Source organism: Pelodiscus sinensis, chromosome 9, assembly GCF_052426305.1.
Source record: "Pelodiscus sinensis isolate ZL-2025 chromosome 9, ASM5242630v1, whole genome shotgun sequence".
NCBI lineage: Eukaryota > Metazoa > Chordata > Testudines > Trionychidae > Pelodiscus > Pelodiscus sinensis.
The window spans coordinates 6170650-6192633 of record NC_143060.1 but is presented as its reverse complement, the minus strand read 5'-3'; the positions used below and the strand labels follow the sequence as shown (position 1 = coordinate 6192633).

At 48.4% G+C, this 21984-nt stretch overlaps 1 protein-coding gene across 5 annotated transcripts in view; it reads left to right on the top strand.

The window, feature by feature from the left end:
* Nucleotides 1-21984, top strand: part of LOC102451250 (cytochrome P450 4B1-like) — a 113748-nt gene that overhangs the window by 69661 nt on the left and 22103 nt on the right. For 2 of the 5 annotated variants that reach the window (XM_089780404.1, XM_089780403.1), the window contains exons 5-9: nucleotides 401-525; nucleotides 614-768; nucleotides 1364-1470; nucleotides 4895-5085; nucleotides 8478-8611. In XM_089780404.1, coding sequence (XP_089636530.1) covers nucleotides 401-525; nucleotides 614-768; nucleotides 1364-1470; nucleotides 4895-5085; nucleotides 8478-8611 — 712 coding nt within the window. Of the gene's footprint in view, nucleotides 1-400; nucleotides 526-613; nucleotides 769-1363; nucleotides 1471-4894; nucleotides 5086-8477; nucleotides 8612-11702; nucleotides 11768-13140; nucleotides 13224-17065; nucleotides 17267-21984 lie in introns of all 5 variants that reach the window. The other 3 variants (XM_075935928.2, XM_089780401.1, XM_089780402.1) reach the window with 3 other exon arrangements.

The following is a 21984-nucleotide window of genomic DNA, read 5'->3' as shown; positions in this document are numbered from 1 at the left end:
TACCTTAGTTGGTTCCCAGTGCTGGCAAATAACAGAGTTTGCTAGAGATAGTCACTCAGTTGCTGATCTCAAGCACTTTTTAGACACACCCTTTAATCCAACTGCATTGGAATCAGGTTCTGTCTTGCCAGGAAGATTTGGTTATCTGTTGAACTGGCAATGAAATTTTGCTCAGATGACATTGCTTTATGTGAAGAGGGCCGGCAGCCAAATCATGTCTATTATGAAACCAGCAAAAATGAACACAAGTCCTAATAGACCTTGATTTCCGGTTATATCTGCTGTGTATTAGATATGCCAGTGGTGGGAGACATTATAAGAATTACAACAGATTGACAATGTACCACGTGAAAACCTTGTCTGGAATCCCGTCCCTCCTCATCTCTGTCTTCTCCACTAGGACAAGTGGGAACGGCTGATCACAGTGGATAAGTTGGTGGAGCTCTTTGAACATGTCAGTTTGATGACCCTAGACAGCATCATGAAATGTGCCTTCAGTTGTCATAGCAACTGCCAGACTGACAGGTCAGTACCAGGTGCTTTCAAATACTAACAAAAATGTTCTTGACAACCAGACCCAGAATCGCCTCATTGAACCGTCCTTTTCCTTCAGTGACTCCGATGGCTACATCAAAGCTGTCTATGACCTGACCTACCTGGTGTACCATAGAATCCGCTTTTTTCCATATTATAATGATTTAATCTATCGAATCAGCCCTCAAGGACGTCGCTTTCGAGAGGCCTGCCAACTAGCGCACCTCCATACAGGTATTTCCTAGGGCCCTCCTCTGTGTCTCCTATTGACTGTAAGTTGTTGCCTAGTTTGGTGTGATTATTCTTCACTGATCTATCAGAAGAGAATCTGTGAGTGGAAATCATGAAGACATTTCCCCCCTAATGCTCTGGGCAAGAATGACGGCTGTAAAATTGAGGCAGAAGGCCGGTAGTCAGTAGGTCTTGAGCCAAATCCAACTATGATGGAACGTTATGAACTTCAGGGAATTTGTATGAAGGGTGGATTTGGCCCTGGTTTCTATCCTAACTCTGCTACCGATCTCCTGTGGGACTTCAGGCAAGTGGCTTTGTCTCTTCTCAGGTCAGTTTGATCAGCTGCAAAATAGAGATAATGATTCCTCTGTTTGTGACATTCTGTGAGATCCTCCAAGGGAAGCGTCTGTACTTTAGAAGTACAAAGTACAATGTCTTCCCAATACTTGGTTCTAGGAGACCTCATCTCCTGCTCTAAAGTACCATGTGTCCATTTTGGCATTTGCATTAAGCAGAAGATCCTTTGACCATCCCAGAAGGACATATCCCCGTGATGTCGAAGTGAAGCTAATACGTTTGCCATTCTCATATGCAGATAAAGTAATAAAAGAGAGGAAGACGTCCCTCCAAGATCAGCAAGAACTTGAAAAGAAGAAGAAGAAGAAGTACTTGGATTTTCTGGACATTCTTCTGTGTGCCAAGGTGAGTGTTTTAAATCATGTAAACAGCCTTGCTACACCCACGTGTCTATACTTGACATCAGCAGATACCCGGCTATCGTTGACAACAGCTTCCCCATTGTATATATCCTCCCGTATAATTCTGTCAGCTTATGCAATGCTGTAAATGAAGGGAAGAAATGCCAAAGGACAGTGCTCAATGAGTGAATAAGTGCAAGGAATAACAGTAATTTCTGAGAGTTGATTTTCACTCAGCAAGTTAACATGTACTAGAACAGAGGTACCACAGCATGTAAGTGTCAATGGGTATGTCTACACTACAAAGTTAGTTCGAACTAACGTTCATAGGCGCTACACTAGCGCTCAGTTAGTTCGAATTTAATTCGAACTAACGGAGTGCTTAGTTTGAACTAGGTAATCCTCATTCCACGAGGATTAAGCCTAGTTCGAATTTACTAGTTCGAATTAAGGGCTGTGTAGCCCCTTAATTCGAACTAGTGGGAGGCTAGCCCTCCCCAGCTTTCCCTGGTGGCCACTCTGGCCAACACCAGGGAAACTCTACTGCCCCCCTCCTGGCCCCGGACCCCTTAAAGGGGCACGGGCTGGTTACAGTGCTCCTTCCAGGTGCAAGCCTGCCAGCACCCAGCCAGCAGACCCTGCACCTGGCACGGATCGAGCCACCCACCTGATGCCCCCCAGCCCACCCCCTCTTCCCGGGACCAGGCTGGCGGCTCCCGGGAGCTTGCCCGGGACCGCAAGAGGTGGGCACCCGCCTGGGCTAGTGCGGACATCGTGGACCTCGTCCACGACCTCCGCACTAGGCACAGGAAAGTGGCCGTCTAGGGCAGGAGAGCTGCCAGCCTGGCCACCCAGGAGCAGGTGTGCATGAAAATCAAGGTGGTCCACTGAGACCCCCGACCCTGAGCCCTGAGCTTACAATGACCGTACTGGGTCAGACCAAAGGTCCATCTAGCCCAGTAACCTGTCTGCCGACAGCGGCCAACCCTAGGGACCCTGGAGGGGATGGACCGAAGACAGTGACCAAGCCATTTGTCTCGTGCCATCCCTCTCCAGCCTTCCACAAACCTTGGGCAGGGACACCACTCCTACCCCCTGGCTAATACCACTCCATGGACCCAACCTCCATGACTTGATCTCACATCCCTTTAAACTCTGTTCTAGTTGTAGCCTTCACAGCCTCCTGCAGCAAGGAGTTCCACAGGTTGACTCTTTGCTTTGTGAAGAACAACTTTCTGTTACTAGTTTGAAGCCTGCTACCCATTCCTTTCCTTTGGTGTCCTCTAGTCCTTCTTTATGGGAACTAATGAAGAACTTTTCTTTATGCACCCTCTCCACCCAACTCCTGCTTTTAGAGACCTCTATCCTGTCCCCCCTCCGTCTCCTCTTTTCTAAGCTGAAAAGTCCCAGTCTCTTTAGCCTCTCTTCATATGGGACCTGTTCCCAACTCCTGATCATTGTAGTTGCTCTCCCCTCTCCCAGCCTCTCTCTTCCCCTCTCCCACCTCCTTTTCCCAGTCTCCCCCAGTTTTGATCAATAAAGACAGATTCCATATTTGAACACAATTGTCCTTTATTTTGTACATCAAGAAAAGGGGCTAGGGAAGGGTAAGTGGAAGGAGGTGAGGGAGGAATGGGGTACACACCCCCGATGGGGAGGACTGGGCTGGCTCTGCGGGCTTCTGGGGGTGGAAGCTCTCCTGCAGCCCCCTAATTGCCCCCTCTACCCAGATGGCAGCCTGCGGCAAGTGCAGCCGGTCTGATGGCCGAGTGTTGTGATGTGCCCAGTGTGGGTACTCCAGGCACTCCAAGCCAGGACTGCTTTGCAAGTGGGGCACCCCTGAGAACTGTCTGTCTGGGGTGGGGGTCGGGACCCTTTAAGCACAGCCCTCGGCTAGCCTGAGACAGCATCTCCACGCTCTAAGTCCTCCTCTGATGCCCTGCCGGCACTGCTTCCGGCCAGCCTTAAGCCTGGTTCAGGGTCCGCTTAATGTGGACATGCTAGTTCGAATTAGCAAAACGCTAATTCGAACTAGTTTTTTAGTCTGGATCTGTTAGTTCGCATTAGCTTACTTTGAATTAACTAATTCGAACTAAGTTAGTTCGAATTAACGTTGTAGTGTAGACATACCCAATGAGACCTGTGACATATCCCAGGGACGCCTGCAGGCACGGGCTGTTCTCTATATGTAGCAAGATAAATGTTTCCATTTGGGTTTCCTGTGCTCTGTGTCTTTACTAGTTGCCTGCTGGGCTGCAGGACACAGCTGCCATTTGGAGCTCAGTTCAGTGCAGACTCCCACAGTGGAAAGAGACTCACACACTGTGCTCTCACGCTCCCGCCCATCCCAGAGTTTTTTCTTTTGTTCTTTCTTGTATTGTTTGTTCTTTGTCTTGTAATCTTAAAAAAACGATCCTGGCTGAACGTGCAAAGCCTGACCCAGCACCAGAGTCCTTGTGCGGTGTGGGCAGAGCAGGGCAGCCTGCACAGATGCACAGAAAGGCAGGGCTGGCAGGGACTGCAGGCCACTCAAGCTTTTCAGCAGCACGGGAGGTATGTACAGTTGTGCGGCACCTGAGCGGGCCATATACAGAAACCCAGCGACGTCAGCAGGAGCTCCAGCACCGTACATACAAGGCCAATCTGCACAGAGGAGCCATATTCTACAGCTGTTCTACAGCACATGCAGCATTTCCCTGTAGCTGCTTCGGTGTGTGAATACTCCCTCCCCCCTAGCTGCACCTGCAGCAGCCGCAAACCAGCAGTTACACTGCTTCAGTGGGGAGCTGAGGGGGATGGGGGGAGCCTGAAATGCAAAGAGGCACCCTGGTAATACCTATCACCCCTCCAGACAGAGCCCTTTCCTGACCTCAGCCCCTAAGTGCAGCTCCTAACACAGAGTCCCATCCACGTCTCCTGCTGCACAGGCCCTGCGCAGGGAGAGCAGGTGTCTGGCAGGGGAGCCAGGGTTCACAGAGTGTAGCTTTTTGCTCCTATCCTGGCTCCTGTCCTTCAGCACAGCACAGTTTGCTGGCCCTGAGAGGCCACCTGACCATGGCTGTGAGGTGAAGGCTTCCGAACTCTTGTGTCGTGAGGACCCTCACTGACCCCTGCAGGTACCGAGCACCCCAAGCCCTACAAAATACTGTTCCGGAGGAAGATGGAGGCTCGCAGAGCACATGACTCTCTGAAGAGGGGAGGGGCTCAGCAAAAATGAGTGACCTAGCCATCCCTGACAGGTGTTTGTTCCGCCTGTTCTTAAACACCTCCAGCCACGGGGTCTCCACAACCTTCCCAGGAAGCCTGTTCCTGCGCTTCACTCCCCTCAGAGTCTCTTCGCCAGTGGTCCAGGTATATTTTTTCTCTACAAAAGAGTCCTCCTGAAACTAACTCTTATTTGGGGATTATTTACCTCGCTGCTTTGCTAGGATGAAAACGGCGCTGGACTGTCTGACGAAGACCTACGCGCCGAGGTGGACACGTTCATGTTTGAGGGGCACGATACCACGGCCAGTGGGATCTCCTGGCTCTTGTACTGCATGGCCCTGCATCCAGAGCACCAGCAGAGATGCAGGGAAGAGATCCAGGAGATTGTGGGAGACAGAGATACTGTGCAATGGTGAGATGTCACCTCATTGATTTGTTTCCAGTTGGCTTTGAATGATTATCTTAGGTATTCAGTTTGAGGAATTAAGTGGATCTTATTTCACAAGCTCAGCACCAAAGGATCAGTATTTAGAATCATAGAAACCCAAAGTTGGAAGAGACCTCAGAAGGTCATCAAACCCAACCTCCTGCCCAATTTAGGACCAACCCCAACTACATCACCCCAGCCAGGGCTTTGTGAAGATAAGACTTAATGACCTCTAGGGATGGAGATTCCACCACCTCTGTAGGGAACCCATCCCAGTGCTTCCCCACCCTCCTAGGGAAATAGTTTTTCCTAATATCCAACCTAGAACTTCCCCACTGCAACTTGAGACCATTGCTCCTCATTCTGCCATCTGTCACCACTGAGAACAGCCTCTCTCCATCCTCTTTGGACCCCCCCTTCAGGTAGTTGAAGGCTGCTGTCAAATCTCCCCTCGCTCTTCTCTTCTGCAGACTAAATAAGCCCAAATCCCTCAGGGTATGTCTACACTACCCCGCTAGTCCGAACTAGCGGGGTAATGTAGGCATACCGCAATTGCAAATGAAGCCCGGGATTTGAATTTCCCGGGCTTCATTTGCATAAGCGGGGCGCCGCCATTTTTAAATCCCCGCTCGTTCGAACCCCGTGCAGTGCGGCTACACGGGGCACGAACTAGGTAGTTCGAACTAGGCTTCCTAGTTCGAACTACCGTTACTCCTCATTCCACGAACTAGTGGGGTAGTGTAGACATACCCTCAGCCTCTCCTCATAAGTCCTGTGCACCAGCCCCCTCATCATTTTTCTTGCCTACCCCTGAACTTTCTGCAGTGCATCCACCTCCTTTCTGGGGAGCCCAGAACTGGATGTAATACTGCAGATGTAGCCTCACCAGTGCTGAATAAAGGGGAATAATCACGTTCCTACATCTGCTGGCAACGCTCCTACTAATGCGCCCCAGTATGCCATTAGCCTTCTTGGCTATCAGGGAGCACTGTTGACTCACATCCTGCTTTTCACCCAGGTCCTTTTCTGCAGAACTACTGCTTAGCCAGTCTGTCCCCAGCCTGTAACACAGTTCATGGGAGTCTTCCGTCCCAAGTGCAGGACTGTGCACTTGTCCTTGTTGAACCTCATCAGATTTCTTTTGGCCCAATCCTCTAATCTGTCTAGATCACTAAGGACCCTACTCCAACCCCCTACTTTTCTCCCTACCTCAGTGTTATCTGTGCATTTGCTGAGCCCTGGTCTACACTAGGAAGTTATTTCAAAATAACAAGCAGAGTGTCCACACTGCCAAGACCATTATTTCAAAATAACGGACTGGATATTTTGAAATAATAACTCCAGTTTTTCACGAGGAATAATACTTTGAAATGGCAGTAGTGGGGATGCTCTGCTGCTTCTATTTCAAAATAACTATTCCCCAGAGACGTTCAGAATAATTCCTCCCCAGCGCTTCCTGGTCTCTAAGTCGAGGTAGCACATCCACATTAAGGGAGCCTGCCTCGGGCGAAATTTGAGGCTTCCCCATAGTGTGGACGTGTTATTTCAAACAGTTAATTTGGGAGTTACAATTTTGAAATAATAACAGGTTGTCACCCTATCTTCTTCCCCAACTAATTCCTCCCTGTTGGGCTACGTCTAGACGGCAGAGTTTTGTGCAAAACCAGCTGTTTTTGCGCAAAAACTCACAGAGTGTCCACACCTCAAACACATTTTTGTGCAAGAAAATCAACAGAATGGAGAGGTCTTTGCACAAGAATTATTCCTCTTTCCACAAGGAATAACTCCTTTTTGCACCGGAGTTCTTGTGTAAAAAGGTGTGTGTGGACGGGGAACTGCCTCTTTTTGCACAAAAAACCGCTATCGAAAAAAGCATAGGTGCCCTGTTGGCCATTCTGTGAATAGCAATCAGCACTTTTTTTCGAGAAAGCATCCATGCAGTCTTGATGCTCTCTTGCGCAAAAGCACATTACTTTTTTGATACTGTCAGCCGATGGTCAGGGTAGTGTGTGTGTGTGTGTGTGTTACACCCGAGTCTTCAACTGCTGGGACACAAGGTCCCGTCGCAGCGGGCGGCCTTAGGGAAGACCGATGGGAGCCCCTAGAAGTTTAACGTCCATGTCTTTGACCGCTAGGATCGGGATCCCTTCGCTTCGGGCAGCCAACAGGCTGACAGATGCCCCAGAGTTTACAGGGAGAGCTTATTACATCTCAGACTTTGACTGCTAGGATACAGGATCCCTTCACAGTGGGCAGCCTAGGAAAGACTGAGAGATGCCCTAACGGATCTGTCCTCTGGAAGCGACACGATCCAGAAGCCCAGCTCTGCTTGTATCTGTCCCTTATGACAGGCTGGAGTTCTTTTAAATAATGCTTGGTTCTGTTACAGCAACTGAAGGAGTCAGGTTAAAGCTTAAACATTTACAGTGCAACTCCTCCACCTTTCTTGCCCCGCTTTTCCTTCCTGAACAGTTTATACCCTTCCATGACAGTGCTCCAATCATATGAGTTGTTCCACCAACAATCTCCATTATTCCAGTCAAATCCAGTCAAATCCCAGGACTTCTAATTTTTCCTGTTTGTTTCCCAGACTTCTTACATTCGTGTTCAACTAACTAGCTGATTGCCCTACTTTCTCAGTACGAATTGGGGGTCCTCTATTGCATTTTCCATCTTGTGTTTATTCCCAGTATCCCACTTCCCCACTTACCTCTGGTCTTAGGTCTCTGTTCTCTATAGCACAGCCATGGCACGAAGGAAAGCTCCAAAGCCGGATCCAAGCTTCCCTTGTGCTAAGGGCTGTTCAATTCCAGATCTTAGGTTTTTCTCAATTAATAAAATACAGGTGTTTGATTGGGAAAGGAACTGTAAACAATTGAGGATGAGGGAGTTCCTCTCAGCTCCACTAATCCTGCATTCAGCCCTCAGAGACTGAAACTTTAGGAATAAGACAGATCTGCTAGATTTTCTTGCTAAATTAAATCCCAAATATTAAGATTTTGCATTTCTATAAACGACTGCCTGCAAAGATGTCAAAGTACCTTGTAATTAAAATATTAATCCTTACCACCCCCTCTGAAGCAGAGAGAAATTTCATGACCCAGCATCCCATTGCGCTAGGCACTGTACAAACATGGGACAAAAAGTCAGTCCCTGCCTCCAAAAGGTTTCAGCAAGGGACACCGAAGCCCTGTCGGATCAAGAGAGTTGCTCAGTGTGCTGCAGGAAGTCTGTGGCAGAGGTGGGAAGAGAGCCCACATCACTTCTATACTTTAGCCCCAAAATCGCTTTTTACAGATGTTGATGCGGCCAGCTCGTATCTCGGTAGTAGCAGGGGGTGCTCCTCATTCATAGTCTCCACCCTTGGTTGCTTTCAGGGATGACCTTGGCAAAATGACTTACAGCACCATGTGCATCAAGGAGAGCCTTCGCCTGTACCCTCCGGTACCTGGAGTGGCCCGAGAGCTCAGCAAGCCCATCACGTTCCACGATGGACGTACCTTACCAGAAGGTCTGTGTTGTCTCTTCCTTGTTACGGCCCAATTCTAACTTCCTCCTCCCATACGTCACTTCTGTGGAAGTCCCAACGTCCCCCTGAATGTGGGTCACACCAATGAAAGGGGAAAGGTTCTCCTGTGAAATCCAAGGACAGAGCTACAAGAGGCTGAGTGGCTTGCGGGGCTCCCATGGCCTCAGCTGTCTCCACTGGAAGTTGTAACATGGCTCTTGGGTTGTCCAGGGAGACTGACATTGCCAACTGCATGTGTCTGTACCGCCCTGCTTCACTGAGCCCTGGGTTCATTCCCCCTCAGGAGAGTAGCTGGGACGGCTGCCTGCTCTACCTCAGAGACTGTGCTAGGAAACAGCCGTGTCGGTCTCCTCCTGACCCTCCAGAGTCCTCCCAGCTAAGTCTGTCTGGGATGCTTTGACTCTCGACTCCTTTGAGACCTGGCTGAATGTTCTTCTTAGTAGCTGACAACTTCAAATCAGCCTATGGGATTTGGGGATGTGACATCCTGATTAATTAGTTAATTGGTTAAACATTAGGTTACCTAACAGTTAACTGGTTAAATGACTAAGCAGGATCCTGGGCGGGGCTGCCATCGGCTCCCAACCCCAGAGCTGAGACTGGGGCCGATGCCAATTCTCGGCCACGGCTCTGAGGGATTAGGTGCCCAAATCTCACTGAAGTTGAAATGGCATTTGGGTGCCCAATTCCCTTTAACAATAACAGATGATGTTTTTACTGTTTATTATTTGTATTATGAAGACACACAGAAACACAACCCAAGAAGGAAGTCCTATTTGCTAGGCACTATTGCATGCACATGAGACATTACGGCTACATCTAGATTGGCATGATTTTCCGCAAATGCTTTTAACAGAAAAGTTTTCCGTTAAAACCATTTTCGGAAAAGAGCATCTAGATTGGCACAGACGCTTTTCTGCAAAAGCACTTTTGCAGAAAAGCGTCCCTGGCCAATCTAGACGCGCTTTTGCACAAAAAAGCCCCGATCACCATTTTCGTGATCAGGGCTTTTTTGTGCAAAACAAATCTCAGCTGTATACACTGGCCCTTTTGTGCAAAAGTTTTGCGCAAAAGGACTTTTGCCTGAATGGGAGCAGAATAGTATTTCCGCAAAAGCACTGATTTCTTACAGTAGGAAGTCAGTGCTTTTGCGGAAATTCAAGAGGCCAGTGTAGACAGCTGGCAAGTTTTTCCGGAAAAGCGGCTGATTTTCTGGAAAAACTGGCCAGTCTAGACACAGCCTACACGTATATAGTAAGAGACAGTCTCTGGCCAGAAGAGCCTACAATTTACCTTTAAGAGAGAGAGAGAGAGATTCAAAATGTGCAACTAATATTATTTGCTTTGAGCTATTCCCCCAGCTCTCGCCCTCAGCTTTGTTAGCTTGTGAGGTTGGACAAGTTCACATCACCAGAAAGCTTGGTTGTATATTATAGCACTGAGCCAGAATGGGTTCGTTGACTCAATAAAGGCAGAAGACTTTATGGGAACAGCACTTCGAGCGCTGGATCCAAAGTCTTTCTAAGTCAGAGGAAGGACTCCCTTTGACTCAACGCAGTTTGGATAGGCCCATGAGATTTACAAACTGCAAATTATCAATGCAGTCTGCTGTTACTTTGGGAAGGATGGGGGATTGTGGGCACTCTAGACACTAAGCAAACCTTTGCTGTAAATGGCCCATTTTGGACATATGGGTAAATTTCAGCCTGCACTTCCTGGCATTGGGTTCTGCCCGCCTTGTCTTGATCTAACCAAATTCTCCAGCTGCTTCTCCTCTCTCCACTGGGTTTGATTCCACCCGTTGCAAAATGCTACATGAAAGGAAACCGAAGCATCCAACCGTTGCAAAGCAAACAGAGCTTGGCATTTAATGCCAGCCTGCAGTGTCCATGGCCTGTGCATGCTGCCGTGTCCCATGTATACACATTGCAATGCCAGTTCTAGCATCCAGGCCTGTGTCTCCCCTTCCCACCATGATGTGGCTTAGGGGATAAGCACAAAACAGCCACCAGAGACTCAAGCAGCCAAAGCAGGGTCTTTTGCACAGTCCGGTCAAAGTTCTCTGCCTTTCTCTGCAATGTGCTAATCTGGGGTTCGCTGCCTGACCCCTCCCAGCTCTGCTATGTGACCAGTTCCTTCCAAACGAACCCTTCCCAGCAAATCAATCGATTGATAAAATCATGGCACTGATACGTTTGTTTGCTGCCATCCTATTGTGGGTTCTAATTCTTCCCTCCACCCTGCATCTGTCTTGTCTTTGGTCTGTGAGCATGCAGAGATGTTGCCCTTTCCTGGCGTTACTAATTCATGCACTAAACCCCGGGGGTGGCCAACCCACAGCTCACGAGCTGCATACGGCTCTTCACCCCTGAAAGTACAGCTCATGAAGCCTCCCCCGTAGCTCGCAAAGCCGCCCCGTGCACCCCTACAAAGGGCCTCCGGCCCCTTGTGCTCACAAGGTGCAGGGGAACCATCCGGCGTGGCAAAACGGTGTTGGCAAGATGGCATTGGCCAGCGGTTTTTAAAGGGGAAGCATTTTTTTTTTTGCTCAACAATTCTGGTGTGGCTCTTTGCATTTTTTCCTCAGTTGTTTCAGCTCTCTTCGTTCAATGGGTTGGCCACCCCTGCACTAAACCCACTACAGTAGGTGAGAGGAGAGAAGTTATCTTTTCCTTAATAATTATGCTAGTGAAGTAGTCACCTGCAGAAGATCAGTTACTTGGCTTCCACACGCCCAGTTCTTCTGGGTTCAAAGTACAGACGGCAGGTCTGTCATTCTTCCCTGGTCGGCGGGTACATAAATTGCCTGGGAAGTTTGGGGAATCTTGCTCGTTTTTTTTTATCATTTCTTGCTTCTCATGCAAAGTCAATTGCCACAGTTGATAATCTACTCCTGGACTTGGCTAGGTTGCATCAGCCTGCGAGCACCTTCAAAGCAATGACGACTCAGGACGTTTCTCAGGCAGCAGGTGCGCTGGTTAAGAAGACTAAGGCCCTTTAACAGGATCTCTTGTCGTGCTGGACAAATGTTTCCCCTGTCAGCTCACCAAAGTTTTTCTCATTTTTCTTCCAGGTTCTCTGGTGATCGTGCACATTTATACACTTCATAGGAACCCAAGCGTATGGGAAGATCCAGAGGTACTTTTCCTATCACACAATGACGAGAGGTGACCATGTAATTGAGACAAAGAACTGAGTAGCAAGAGAGATGGGAGCCTACCTCATATTTCCATGAGCAAGGCATTGCTTGCTTCTCCCTTTCTCTATTTCCCCCTGTGCAAAGCAGGGATAATATTGACCTTAGCGAGGTGGTTTGCAATCGCACGTGAGTAGCATCTGTCCAGACTGAAAGTGCGATAGATCTGCAAACCGGGAGGCTGCCCTAACAATTTTGAGTATCACAGAATGACAGAGTAGCGTGTGGAACCGTCCGTCGCGTACATCCAGGGGAATAATGAATCACAGCATGTGGGGGCAAATGGACCAGATGATGCTCTTGGTTGTACCAGCAGCTCCTCCCAGTCGCCTGGCAGCTGTGGGGAGATTTCCAAGAGCGTTTACAGCTGAACGGCAGAGGGGCAGTAGCCCTCCGGTCCCAGCACAAGGCCCCTCCCTTTTGGTAGCGGGGTGCACAGGAGTTGTGTTAGGACAACACCTCCCTAGCTGCATGGCCCCGGTCAGCACAGCTCACATTTGGGGGGTGCCGGCCCTTTGTGAGAGGGGAGGTTACCGTCCCTTTACATTATTGCTCTCCTAGAAGAGGTTCCACTAGGGATGTTGCTATGTCTTGGCAGGATGCGCCTGGGCTTGCTGGTTAATCTTGTCAACTACGAGCACTCTCAGAGGAGGAGGGAGGGGGGAAGAGCCGGAGCCGGTGACTGTGAAGAGCTAGCTTAAAAGCTGGCTCCAGATCCACCTACCCCACCCCGGTGCTGTGGCCTCTGATAGAGAGGCAGCAGCATGAAGGGAGGAGGCGCAGGTGGGAGCTGGTACATGTGGGGAGCTGGCTTTCAAGCAGACACCCCACACATGCTGGCTCCAGGGCAGCAGCCCCTGTCCATGGAGGGTCTGTGGACAAGGGCTACTGCCACCCCACGCTGCTGCCTCCAATACAGAGGCAGCAATGTGGGGTGGCAGGGGTCTCCCCAGGAGTGGGGCTGGGAACACACTTGCAGCCAGCCCCCACCCCAGGGGACTATCGAATTGTCATTCAACTCCTAAAATGTCTAGTGGTTACCTGACTATTCAATTGCCCAATAGCTAACATCCCTAGTTTCCACGTCAGCGCCTTTACATTGGGGCTACAGCAACAGAAACCCCTCTAGCACTGGGCTAGAACTTACCTCACCTCAGCCTCTGAAATCGCACCCTGCGCCTAAGCTGAGGGGGGCGGCCTGTGTCCGAATGCACCATGTCTGGGTGTGCAAGGTTGCAGGTGTAGAGCCGAGCAATGTGGTAGTTTGGGAACAAAAAAAACCTTTGCCACCAACCTGTGAACTCTCTCCCTCCAGGTGTTTGATCCCATGAGGTTTTCCCCAGAGAACGCGGCCCAGAGGCATTCCCATGCGTTTGTGCCCTTCGCGGCTGGAGCACGGTGGGGGATGTTTTTTTCTCTCTGTTGGGGGTGTGGGTTGGAAACAAATCCAGGCTTTGGGCCAGGCTGCTCCTAATGCCCACTGAGCACTAACAGGCTGGCGCTGTAAGGTTGTGTCTGTCACGTGAGGGAGGTGTCGGGGGGTCCCCTACATAAATGCACCAAACCAGAGTTTGGTTCTTAGTGACTAGCCCCTCTGGCCTCTCCTGTGTCTGCTTCACGATGCCCACAGAGCCGGCCTAACTCCCATTTGGCAGGCCAAGGTCGTTTGGCAGAAGCACGGTGTGATGGTGGCGAGCGGCGCGCTCTGGGGGCTCTGAGTGAATCCCTCAGCTCTCGGGCCTCTCCTGGCTGGACCCTGCAATTCTCCCACTCACAGACCAGGCCCCGGGACCCAACTGGCCCAGCCGAGGTCAGACCCCTGCAGTTCTTCCCTTCAGGGCTCTGTGGGCAGCCAGGCTGCTTACAGCCAAAGGCCTGGTTATTGCACAGCAGGGAGGAAGCACTTAGCAAGGGAAGATTTCAAACCTCCAAAGAGCCGACAGGCACGGCTATCCCACCTCTAGGCTGACCATCCCCTGATGGGAATCCAGGCAGGCCTCACTTTCTGCCACCCACACAGGTTTCTGTGTCTCGGCCTGACTCCTCCAAAAAATAACCCGTCCCTGTGTTCCCTGAAACTGGGTGGCTACCCAGGAAAGGTTCAAATGCTGTCGGCTGATTAGTGCTGCACATCCTCCTTGCCTTGGTGCACACAGCAAAATTCATTCCTTACATGGATGGAAAACAATAGAGGGAACTTTGCCCCCCACTCTCAGAAGAGTGTGCCATTTTCAAACACATCACGGTGCTTTTGAACTCTCGCATTCATGGGATGTTTGCTCCCCTAGCAGAGTGCTTGGTGGGGGAGGGAGAGGAGTGAGAAGAGGAAGTGGCTTACTGTGAAACTCTCTTTTGTCTTCCTACTTGTTTTCCCAACCACCCCCTATTAAACTTAACCCAAAATATTTGCACCATAAACAATGCATTAATTCCATGGGCACAGTCACCTTTAGGGTATGTCTACACTACAGCACTAATTCGAACTAACTTAATTCGAATTAGTTAATTCGAATTAAGCTAATTCGAATTAGTGAATCTAGACCTAAAAACTAGTTTGAATTAGCATTTTGCTAATTCGAACTAGCATGTCCACACTGAGTGGACCCTAAACCGAGGTTAAGGATGGCTGGAAGCAGTGCCAGCAGGGCATCAGATTGGGTCTTAGAGCGTGGAGATGCTGTCTCAGGCTAGCCGAGGGCTGTGCTTAAAGGGTCCCGACCCCCACCCCGGACGGACAGTTCCCAGGGGTTCCCCGCCTGCAAAGCAGTCCTGGCTTGGAGTGCCCTGAGTGCCCACACTCAGCACATCACAGCACTCGGCCATCAGCCCGGCTGCACTTGCCGCAGGCTGCCATCCGGGGGGGAGGGTCAATCGGGGGGCTGCAGGAGAGCTTCCACCCTGAGGAGCCCGCAAAGCCACCCCAGTCCTCCCCATCGGGGGCTCGTACCCCATTCCTCCCTCACCTCCTTCCACTTACCCCTCACTAGTCCCCCCTTCCTGATGTACAAAATAAAGGACACGTGTGTTCAAAAATAGAAACTCTTTATTTAACAAAACTCGGGGAGACTGGGAAAAGGAGGTGGGAGAGGAGAAGAGAGAGGATGGGAGAGGGGAGGGCAACTAAAATGATCAGGGGTTAGGAACAGGTCCCATATGAAGAGAGGCTAAAGAGACTGGGACCTCTCAGCTTAGAAAAGAGGAGACTGAGGGTGGATATGATAGAGGTCTATAAAAGCATGAGTGGTGTGGAGAGGGTGCATAAAGAAAAGTTCTTCATTAGTTCCCATAATAGAAGGACTAGAGGACACCAAGGCTGTGTCTAGACTACATGCCTCTGTCGGCAGAGGCATGTAGATTAGACAGATCAGCAAAGGCAAATGAAGCCGCGATTTAAATGATCGCGGCTTCATTTACATTTACATGGCTGCCGCGCTGAGCCGACAAACAGCTGATCAGCTGTTTGTCGGCTCGCCACTAGTCAATGAGGTTTACCGGGGCTGCCGACAAAGGGCTTTGATGTTGACAGGGGGAACGTCCAGACTAGCGGCAAGCCAACAAACAGCTGATCAGCTGTTTGTCGGCTCAGTGCGGCAGCCATGTAAATGTAAATGAAGCCGCGATCATTTAAATCGCGGCTTCATTTACCTTTGCTGAACAAACAAATCTACATGCCTCTGCCAACAGAGGCATGTAGTTTAGACGTACCCCAAATGAAATGAATGGGTAGCAGGCTTCAAACTAATAACAGAAGGTTCTTCTTCACAAAGCAAAGAGTCAACCTGTGGAACTCCTTGCTGCAGGAGGCTGTGAAGGCTACAACTAGAACAGAGTTTAAAGAGAAGTGAGATAAAGTCATGGAGGTTGGGTCCATGGAGTGGTATTAGCCAGGGGGTAGAAATGGTGTCCCTAGCCTCTGTTTGTGGAAGGCTGGAGATGGATGGCACGAGACAAATAGCTTGGTCATTGTTTTGGTCCATCCCCTCCAGGGTCCCTAGTGTTGGCCACTGTCGGCAGACAGGCTACTGGGCTAGATGGACCTTTGGTCTGACCCAGTACGGACATTCTAAGCTCAGGGCTCAGGGTCAGGGGTCTCACTGGACCACCCTGATTTTCATTCAAACCTGCTCCTGGGTGGCCAGGCTGGCAGCTCTCCTGCCCTAGACGGCCACTTTCCTGTGCCTAGTGCGGATGTCGTGGATGAGGTCCACGATCTCCGCACTAGCCCAGGCGGGTGCCCGCCTCTTGCGGACCCGGGCAGGCTCCCGGGAGCCGCCAGCCTGGTCCCGGGAAGAGGCGGAGTGCTGGGTGGCAGCAGGTGGCTGGTTTGTGCCGTGCCAGGTGCAGGGTCTGCTGGCTGGGTGCTGGCAGGCTTGCACCTGGCACGGGCACCGTAGCCAGCCCGTGCCTCTTTAAGGGCTCCGGGGCCGGGAGGGGGGCAGACGAATTTCCCTGGTGGTGCCCAAAGTGGCCACCAGGGAAAGCTGGGGAGGGCTAGCCTCCCACTAGTTCGAATTAAGTGGCCACACAGCCCTTAATTCGAACTGCTTAATTCGAACTAGGCGTTAGTCCTCGTAGAATGAGGTTTACCTAGTTTGAATTAAGTGCTCCGTTAGTTCGAATTAAGTTCGAACTAGCGGTTTGTATGTGTAGCGCCTATCAAACACAGACGTTAGTTCGAATTAACTTTGTAGTGTAGACATACCCCTGGATATTACAGAGCAGCTCAAAATCTGTCACTTGTGGGACTGAATTGTTGATCCCTTAGACGGGAGGTGTTTAATGCACACTTTGCAATTAAGGACACTGAAAGCCAATGGGAATTGCCATTTGGGCATTGGGAAAATCTCCCCAGTGGTTAAAGAGGATCCCTTGGCACAGTGCAGCAGAATAGGGGCCATAACACCTTGCAAGTTCAGTAGGAAAGAATGTTTTTCACCCCCTCTTCCAAAACTGCCTGGTAGCACTGCTGTGCACTATTAAACAGCTGCCATATTGTAACCCAGTAGAGGTAGCTCTACAGTGGTGGGTGCAGGGACCCCCTAGGCAGTAGGAGCCAAAACCTCTGGTTGAGCTGAGGACCCAGTGTGCTAGGTGCTGTACACACACAGGGGAGATGGTCGCTGACCCAGCGAGCTGGGTTGCCCCACTCCGCTAGCAAAGTGCCGCGGGTGTATTTGTGAAGGGAAGCTCCTGGTGAAGCCAGAGTGTCCGTTCTGACAGGCTCCCCCTGCCTCTTCCAGGAACTGCATCGGGCAGCAGTTTGCCATGAACGAGCTGAAAGTGGCCCTGGCCCTGACTCTGCTCCGTTTCGAGCTTTCTCCTGATCCAGCCAAACCAGCCAAGGAAATTCCTCAGCTTGTCCTCAAGTCCAGCACTGGGATCCACCTGCTCTTGAAGAAACTGCACTGATGCCAGAGGAGCCCTGGAGCCCCGTGTCAGGTGTCAGTACGATCGGCTTGGTCCTGCCTTGAGGGCGGGGGGCTGGACTGGATGACCTCTTGAGGTCCCTTCCAGTCCTATTATTCTATGATTCTAAGGACAAATGCAAAGTGCTCCACTTAGGAAGGAAAATCAGTTTCACACATACAGAATGTGAAGTGACTGTGAAGGAAGGAGTATTGCAGAAAGGTATTGAGGTCATAGTGGACCACAAGCAAAATATGAGTCAGCAATGTGACACTGTTGCAAAAAAAGCAAACATCAGCCAGGGATATATTAACAGCAGTGTTGTGAGAAAGCCACAAGAAATAATTCTTCTGCTCCACTCTGTGCTGATGAGGCTTCCACTGGAGTATTGTCTCCAGTTTTGGGTGCACATTTTTTATAGACGAAGATTATAAAAATCACATGTTTAAAAACTCATAGACTCATAGACTTTAAGGTCAGAAGGGACCATTATGATCATCTAGTCTGACCCCCTGCACAGTGCAGGCCGCAGAATCTCACCCACCCCTCCTAGAATAATCCTCTCACCTATATCTCAGATATTGAAGCCTTCAAATACTTTGAAGACCCCAAGATGCAGAGAGTCCTCCAGCTGTGATCTGTACCCCATGCTACAGAGGAAGGCAAAAAACCTCCAGGGTCTCTGCCAATCTACCCTGGAGGAAAATTCCTTCCCGACCCCAAATATGGCGATCAGCTAAACCCTGAGCATGTGGGCAAGACTCACCAGCCAGTCACCCAGAAAGTTCTCTATAGTAACTCTTATCATCCCTCCATTGACCTATTTCCTGCTGATAATGAATGGTCAATTAGTTACCAAGATCATGTTATCTCATCAAACCATCCCCTTCATAAACCCATCTAGTTTAATCTTGAAAGTAGATAGATCTTTTGCCCCCACTACTTCCCTTGGAAGGCTGTTCCAGAACTTCACTCCTCTAATGGTTAGAAACCTTCGTCTAATCTCAAGTCTAAACTTCCTACTAGCCAGGTTATATCCATTTGTTCTTGTGTCCACATTGGTATTAAGTTTAAATAATTCCTCTCCCTCCCTGGTATTTATCCCTCTAATATATTTAAAGAGTGCAATTATGTCCCCCCTCAGCCTTCTTTTGGTTAAGGTAAACAACCCAAGCTCCTTAAGTCTCCTTTCATAAGACAGGTTTTCCATTCCTCGGATCATCCTAGTGGCCCTTCTTTGTACCTGTTCCAGTTTGAATTCAACCTTCTTAAACATGGGAGACCAGAACTGCACACAATATTCCAAATGGGGTCTCCCCAATGCCTTGTATAATGGCACTAACACCTCCTTATCTCTACTGGAAATACCTCGCCTAATACATCCCAAGACCGTATTAGCCTTTTTAACGGCCATGTCACAATGGCGGCTCATAGTCATCCTATAATCAACCAGGACTCCAAGGTCCTTCTCCTCCTCCGTCACTTCCAACTGATGTGTCCCCAGTTTATAACTAAAATTCTTGTTATTAATCCCTAAATGCATAACCTTACACTTCTCACTATTAAATTTCATCCTATTGCTATCACTCCAATTTACAAGATCATCCAGATCTTCCTGTATGATATCCCGATCCTTTTCTGAATTGGCAATAGCTCCCAACTTTGTGTCATCCGCAAATTTTATCAGGACACTTCCACTTTGGGTGCCAAGGTCAGTGATAAAAAGATTAAATAAAATTGGCCCCAAAACTGATCCCTGAGGAACTCTGCTAGTAACCTTCCTCCAACCTGACAGTTCACCTTTCAATATAACCTGCTGTATTCTCCCCTTTAACCAGTTGCTTATCCACCTCTCAACTTTCATATTAATCCCGATCTTTTCCAATTTAACCAATAATTCCTCATGTGGTACTGTATCAAATGCCTTACTAAAGTCGAGGTAGATTAGATCCACTGCATTTCCTTTATCTAGAAAATCTGTTACTTTCTCAAAAAAGGAGATCAGGTTGGTTTGGCACGATCTACCTTTTGTAAAACCATGTTGTAATTTGTCCCAATTGCCATTAGCCTCAATGTCTCTAACTACTTTCTCCTTCAAAATTTTTTCCAAGATCTTGCATACTACAGATGTCAAACTAACAGGCCTATAGTTACCCAGGTCGCTTTTTTTCCCTTTCTTAAAAATAGGAACTATATTAGCAATTCTCCAGTCAAATGGTACAACCCCTGAGTTTAGAGATTTATTAAAAATTTTTGCTAATGGACTTGCAAGTTCATGTGCTAGTTCCTTTAATATTCTTGGATGAAGATTATCTGGGCCCCCCAATTTACGCCCATTAAGCTGTTCAAGTTTGGCTTTTACCTCGGATATGGTAATATCTACCTCCACATCCTTAGTCCCATTTGTTATGTTACCATTATCCCTAAGCTCTTCATTAGCTTCATTAAAAACTGAAGCAAAGTATTTGTTTAGATATTAGGCCATTCCTAGATTATCCTTAACCTCCACTCCATCCTTAGTAATTAGCGGTCCTACTTCTTTTTTTGTTTTTTTCCTATTTATATGACTATAAAACCTTTTACTATTGGTTTTAATTCCCTTTGCAAGGTCCAACTCTACCTGACTTTTAGCCTTTCTCACTTTGTCCCTACATGCTCTAACCTCAATAAGGTAGCTTTCTTTACTGATCCCTCCCATTTTCCACTCCTTATATGCTTTCTGCTTTTCTTAATCACCTCTCTGAAATGCTTGCTCATCCAGCTCGGTCTAACATACCTGCCTATAAATTTTTTCCCTTTTCTAGGGATACAGGCTTCTGACAGCTTCTGCAACTTTAACTTAAAATAATTCCAGGCCTCCTCCACCTCAAGATCCATAATTTCTTTAGTCCAGTCAACTTCCCTAACTAATTTCCTTAATTTATTAAAGTTAGCCTTTTTGAAATCAAAAATCCTAATCTCAGATTTATTTTTGTTTATCCTTCCATTTAATTTGAACTGAATTAGCTCATGATCACTCGAGCCAAGGTTGTCCCCTACAACCATTTCATCTATGAGGTCCTCGCTACTCATCAAAACCAAATCTAAAATAGCACCCCCCCTTGTTGGTTCAGCAACTACTTGATGAAGGAATTCATCAGCTATCACACCTAGGAAAATCTGAGCCCTATTATTATTACTAGCACTTGTTCTCCAATCTATATATGGAAAGTTGAAATCTCCCATGATTACGCAGTTTCCATGAGAATTTACTTCATTAAAAACATTAAAGAGGTCTCTCTCCATATCCAAATTGGATCCTGGTGGTCTGTAACACACCCCAAGCACTATTCCAGGGGAGGATCTGATAGTTTTCTTTCCCAATGTGATTTTTGCCCAAACAGACTCTGTTTAGATGTTTACATGCACAGTCTGAGTATGCTTGGATCTTCAGACATATCGTTTATCAAATAAATTCTTTAAAACCCACCCTTATCTACAATACACATTTTAATACTCTAAATAGTTGCTTCCAAAGTCTTCTTGTCCATCCTGGCTCTCTTTTCACCCACCTGTGGAAGAGAGTTCTTAAATGGACAACAACCCTATTCTTCCAAATAGATGGACAAATAAGTTTCCCTTTCTTTACTTCGGACAATTCGATGAAATAGTTGTAAAAGACCCCTCCACAAAATCAGTACTTTAGTAAGGCCAGGTCTACAGTAGACCTGGAAGGTTGTGTTAAGGTACACAAATCCACCTACATAAAATATGTAGCCGAAGTCGCTTTACCTTAAAGCTAAGCTTGGCGCCATCTTCACAGAGGGAGGCCGTCTTCCCTTATTTCTTGCAACTTGTCTTTTGTTTCATAATAAATTTTATTTATATAACCCTTTTGCTGATTTTTAAAGTGTTACATAAACAGGGCAGGTGAAATATTATCATGTAAAGCAACCATAAACACATGAAAAGACCTAGGTTTACAATTTATGATTAAAACTCTACTATCTACACAATATGCATAGACGTAAAATGTAAACACGTAAATATCTTGGAAACAGTAGCCAATCAGTTGTTTTAATTGTCATATTTGAATTCAGCACATAAAAAACATAATAAATAGCACATTTTATCTCTGAAGCAGACGACTTCTAAAAATTGTAGGCCAGTGTTACCAGTCCCCATGCAGAGACCATTTCCTCTGAGGGAGTGAGACTGGGGGGCAGAGAGTTGCCCTGGTGTGCACCCCAGAAGGGGTGTTACATTAAGTCCTCCGAGGCACAGGAGAGCTCTGCAGTCCGTGCTGGGGCAGTGCCCCTGCCCTGCCCCCCAGAGCGATGCCGAGCTTAATGGGAACAAGCCCGACAGAGCGGTACTGACCATTAGCGCTTATTTCCCTGAGGCCTACGAGCCCCTGTCAGGGACCCGGTCCCCGGAGTGCTGTTTGGTACTGGACACATCACACGCTTTGGGATAAGACATAATTAACTTTAATAGCGTCTACATATGCTTATTTTGAATTTGGTAAACCTCATTCTACGAGGAATAACACCAAATTCGAAATCGCTATCCCTTGCCTACCATACAGCACGCAGCACCCTGTGCACGTGCGAGCACGTACCGTGCCACCCTTGGGCAGGTGGCTCCAGCTGCGTGACTCCCAGGGGCCATGGCCTGATAGGCACACGCATGTGTGAAGAGACCTGACACGCTCCTGAACCCAGGGCGGGACACAGCAGAACACTCTCACTTTACGCACACCCTCTACAGAGAG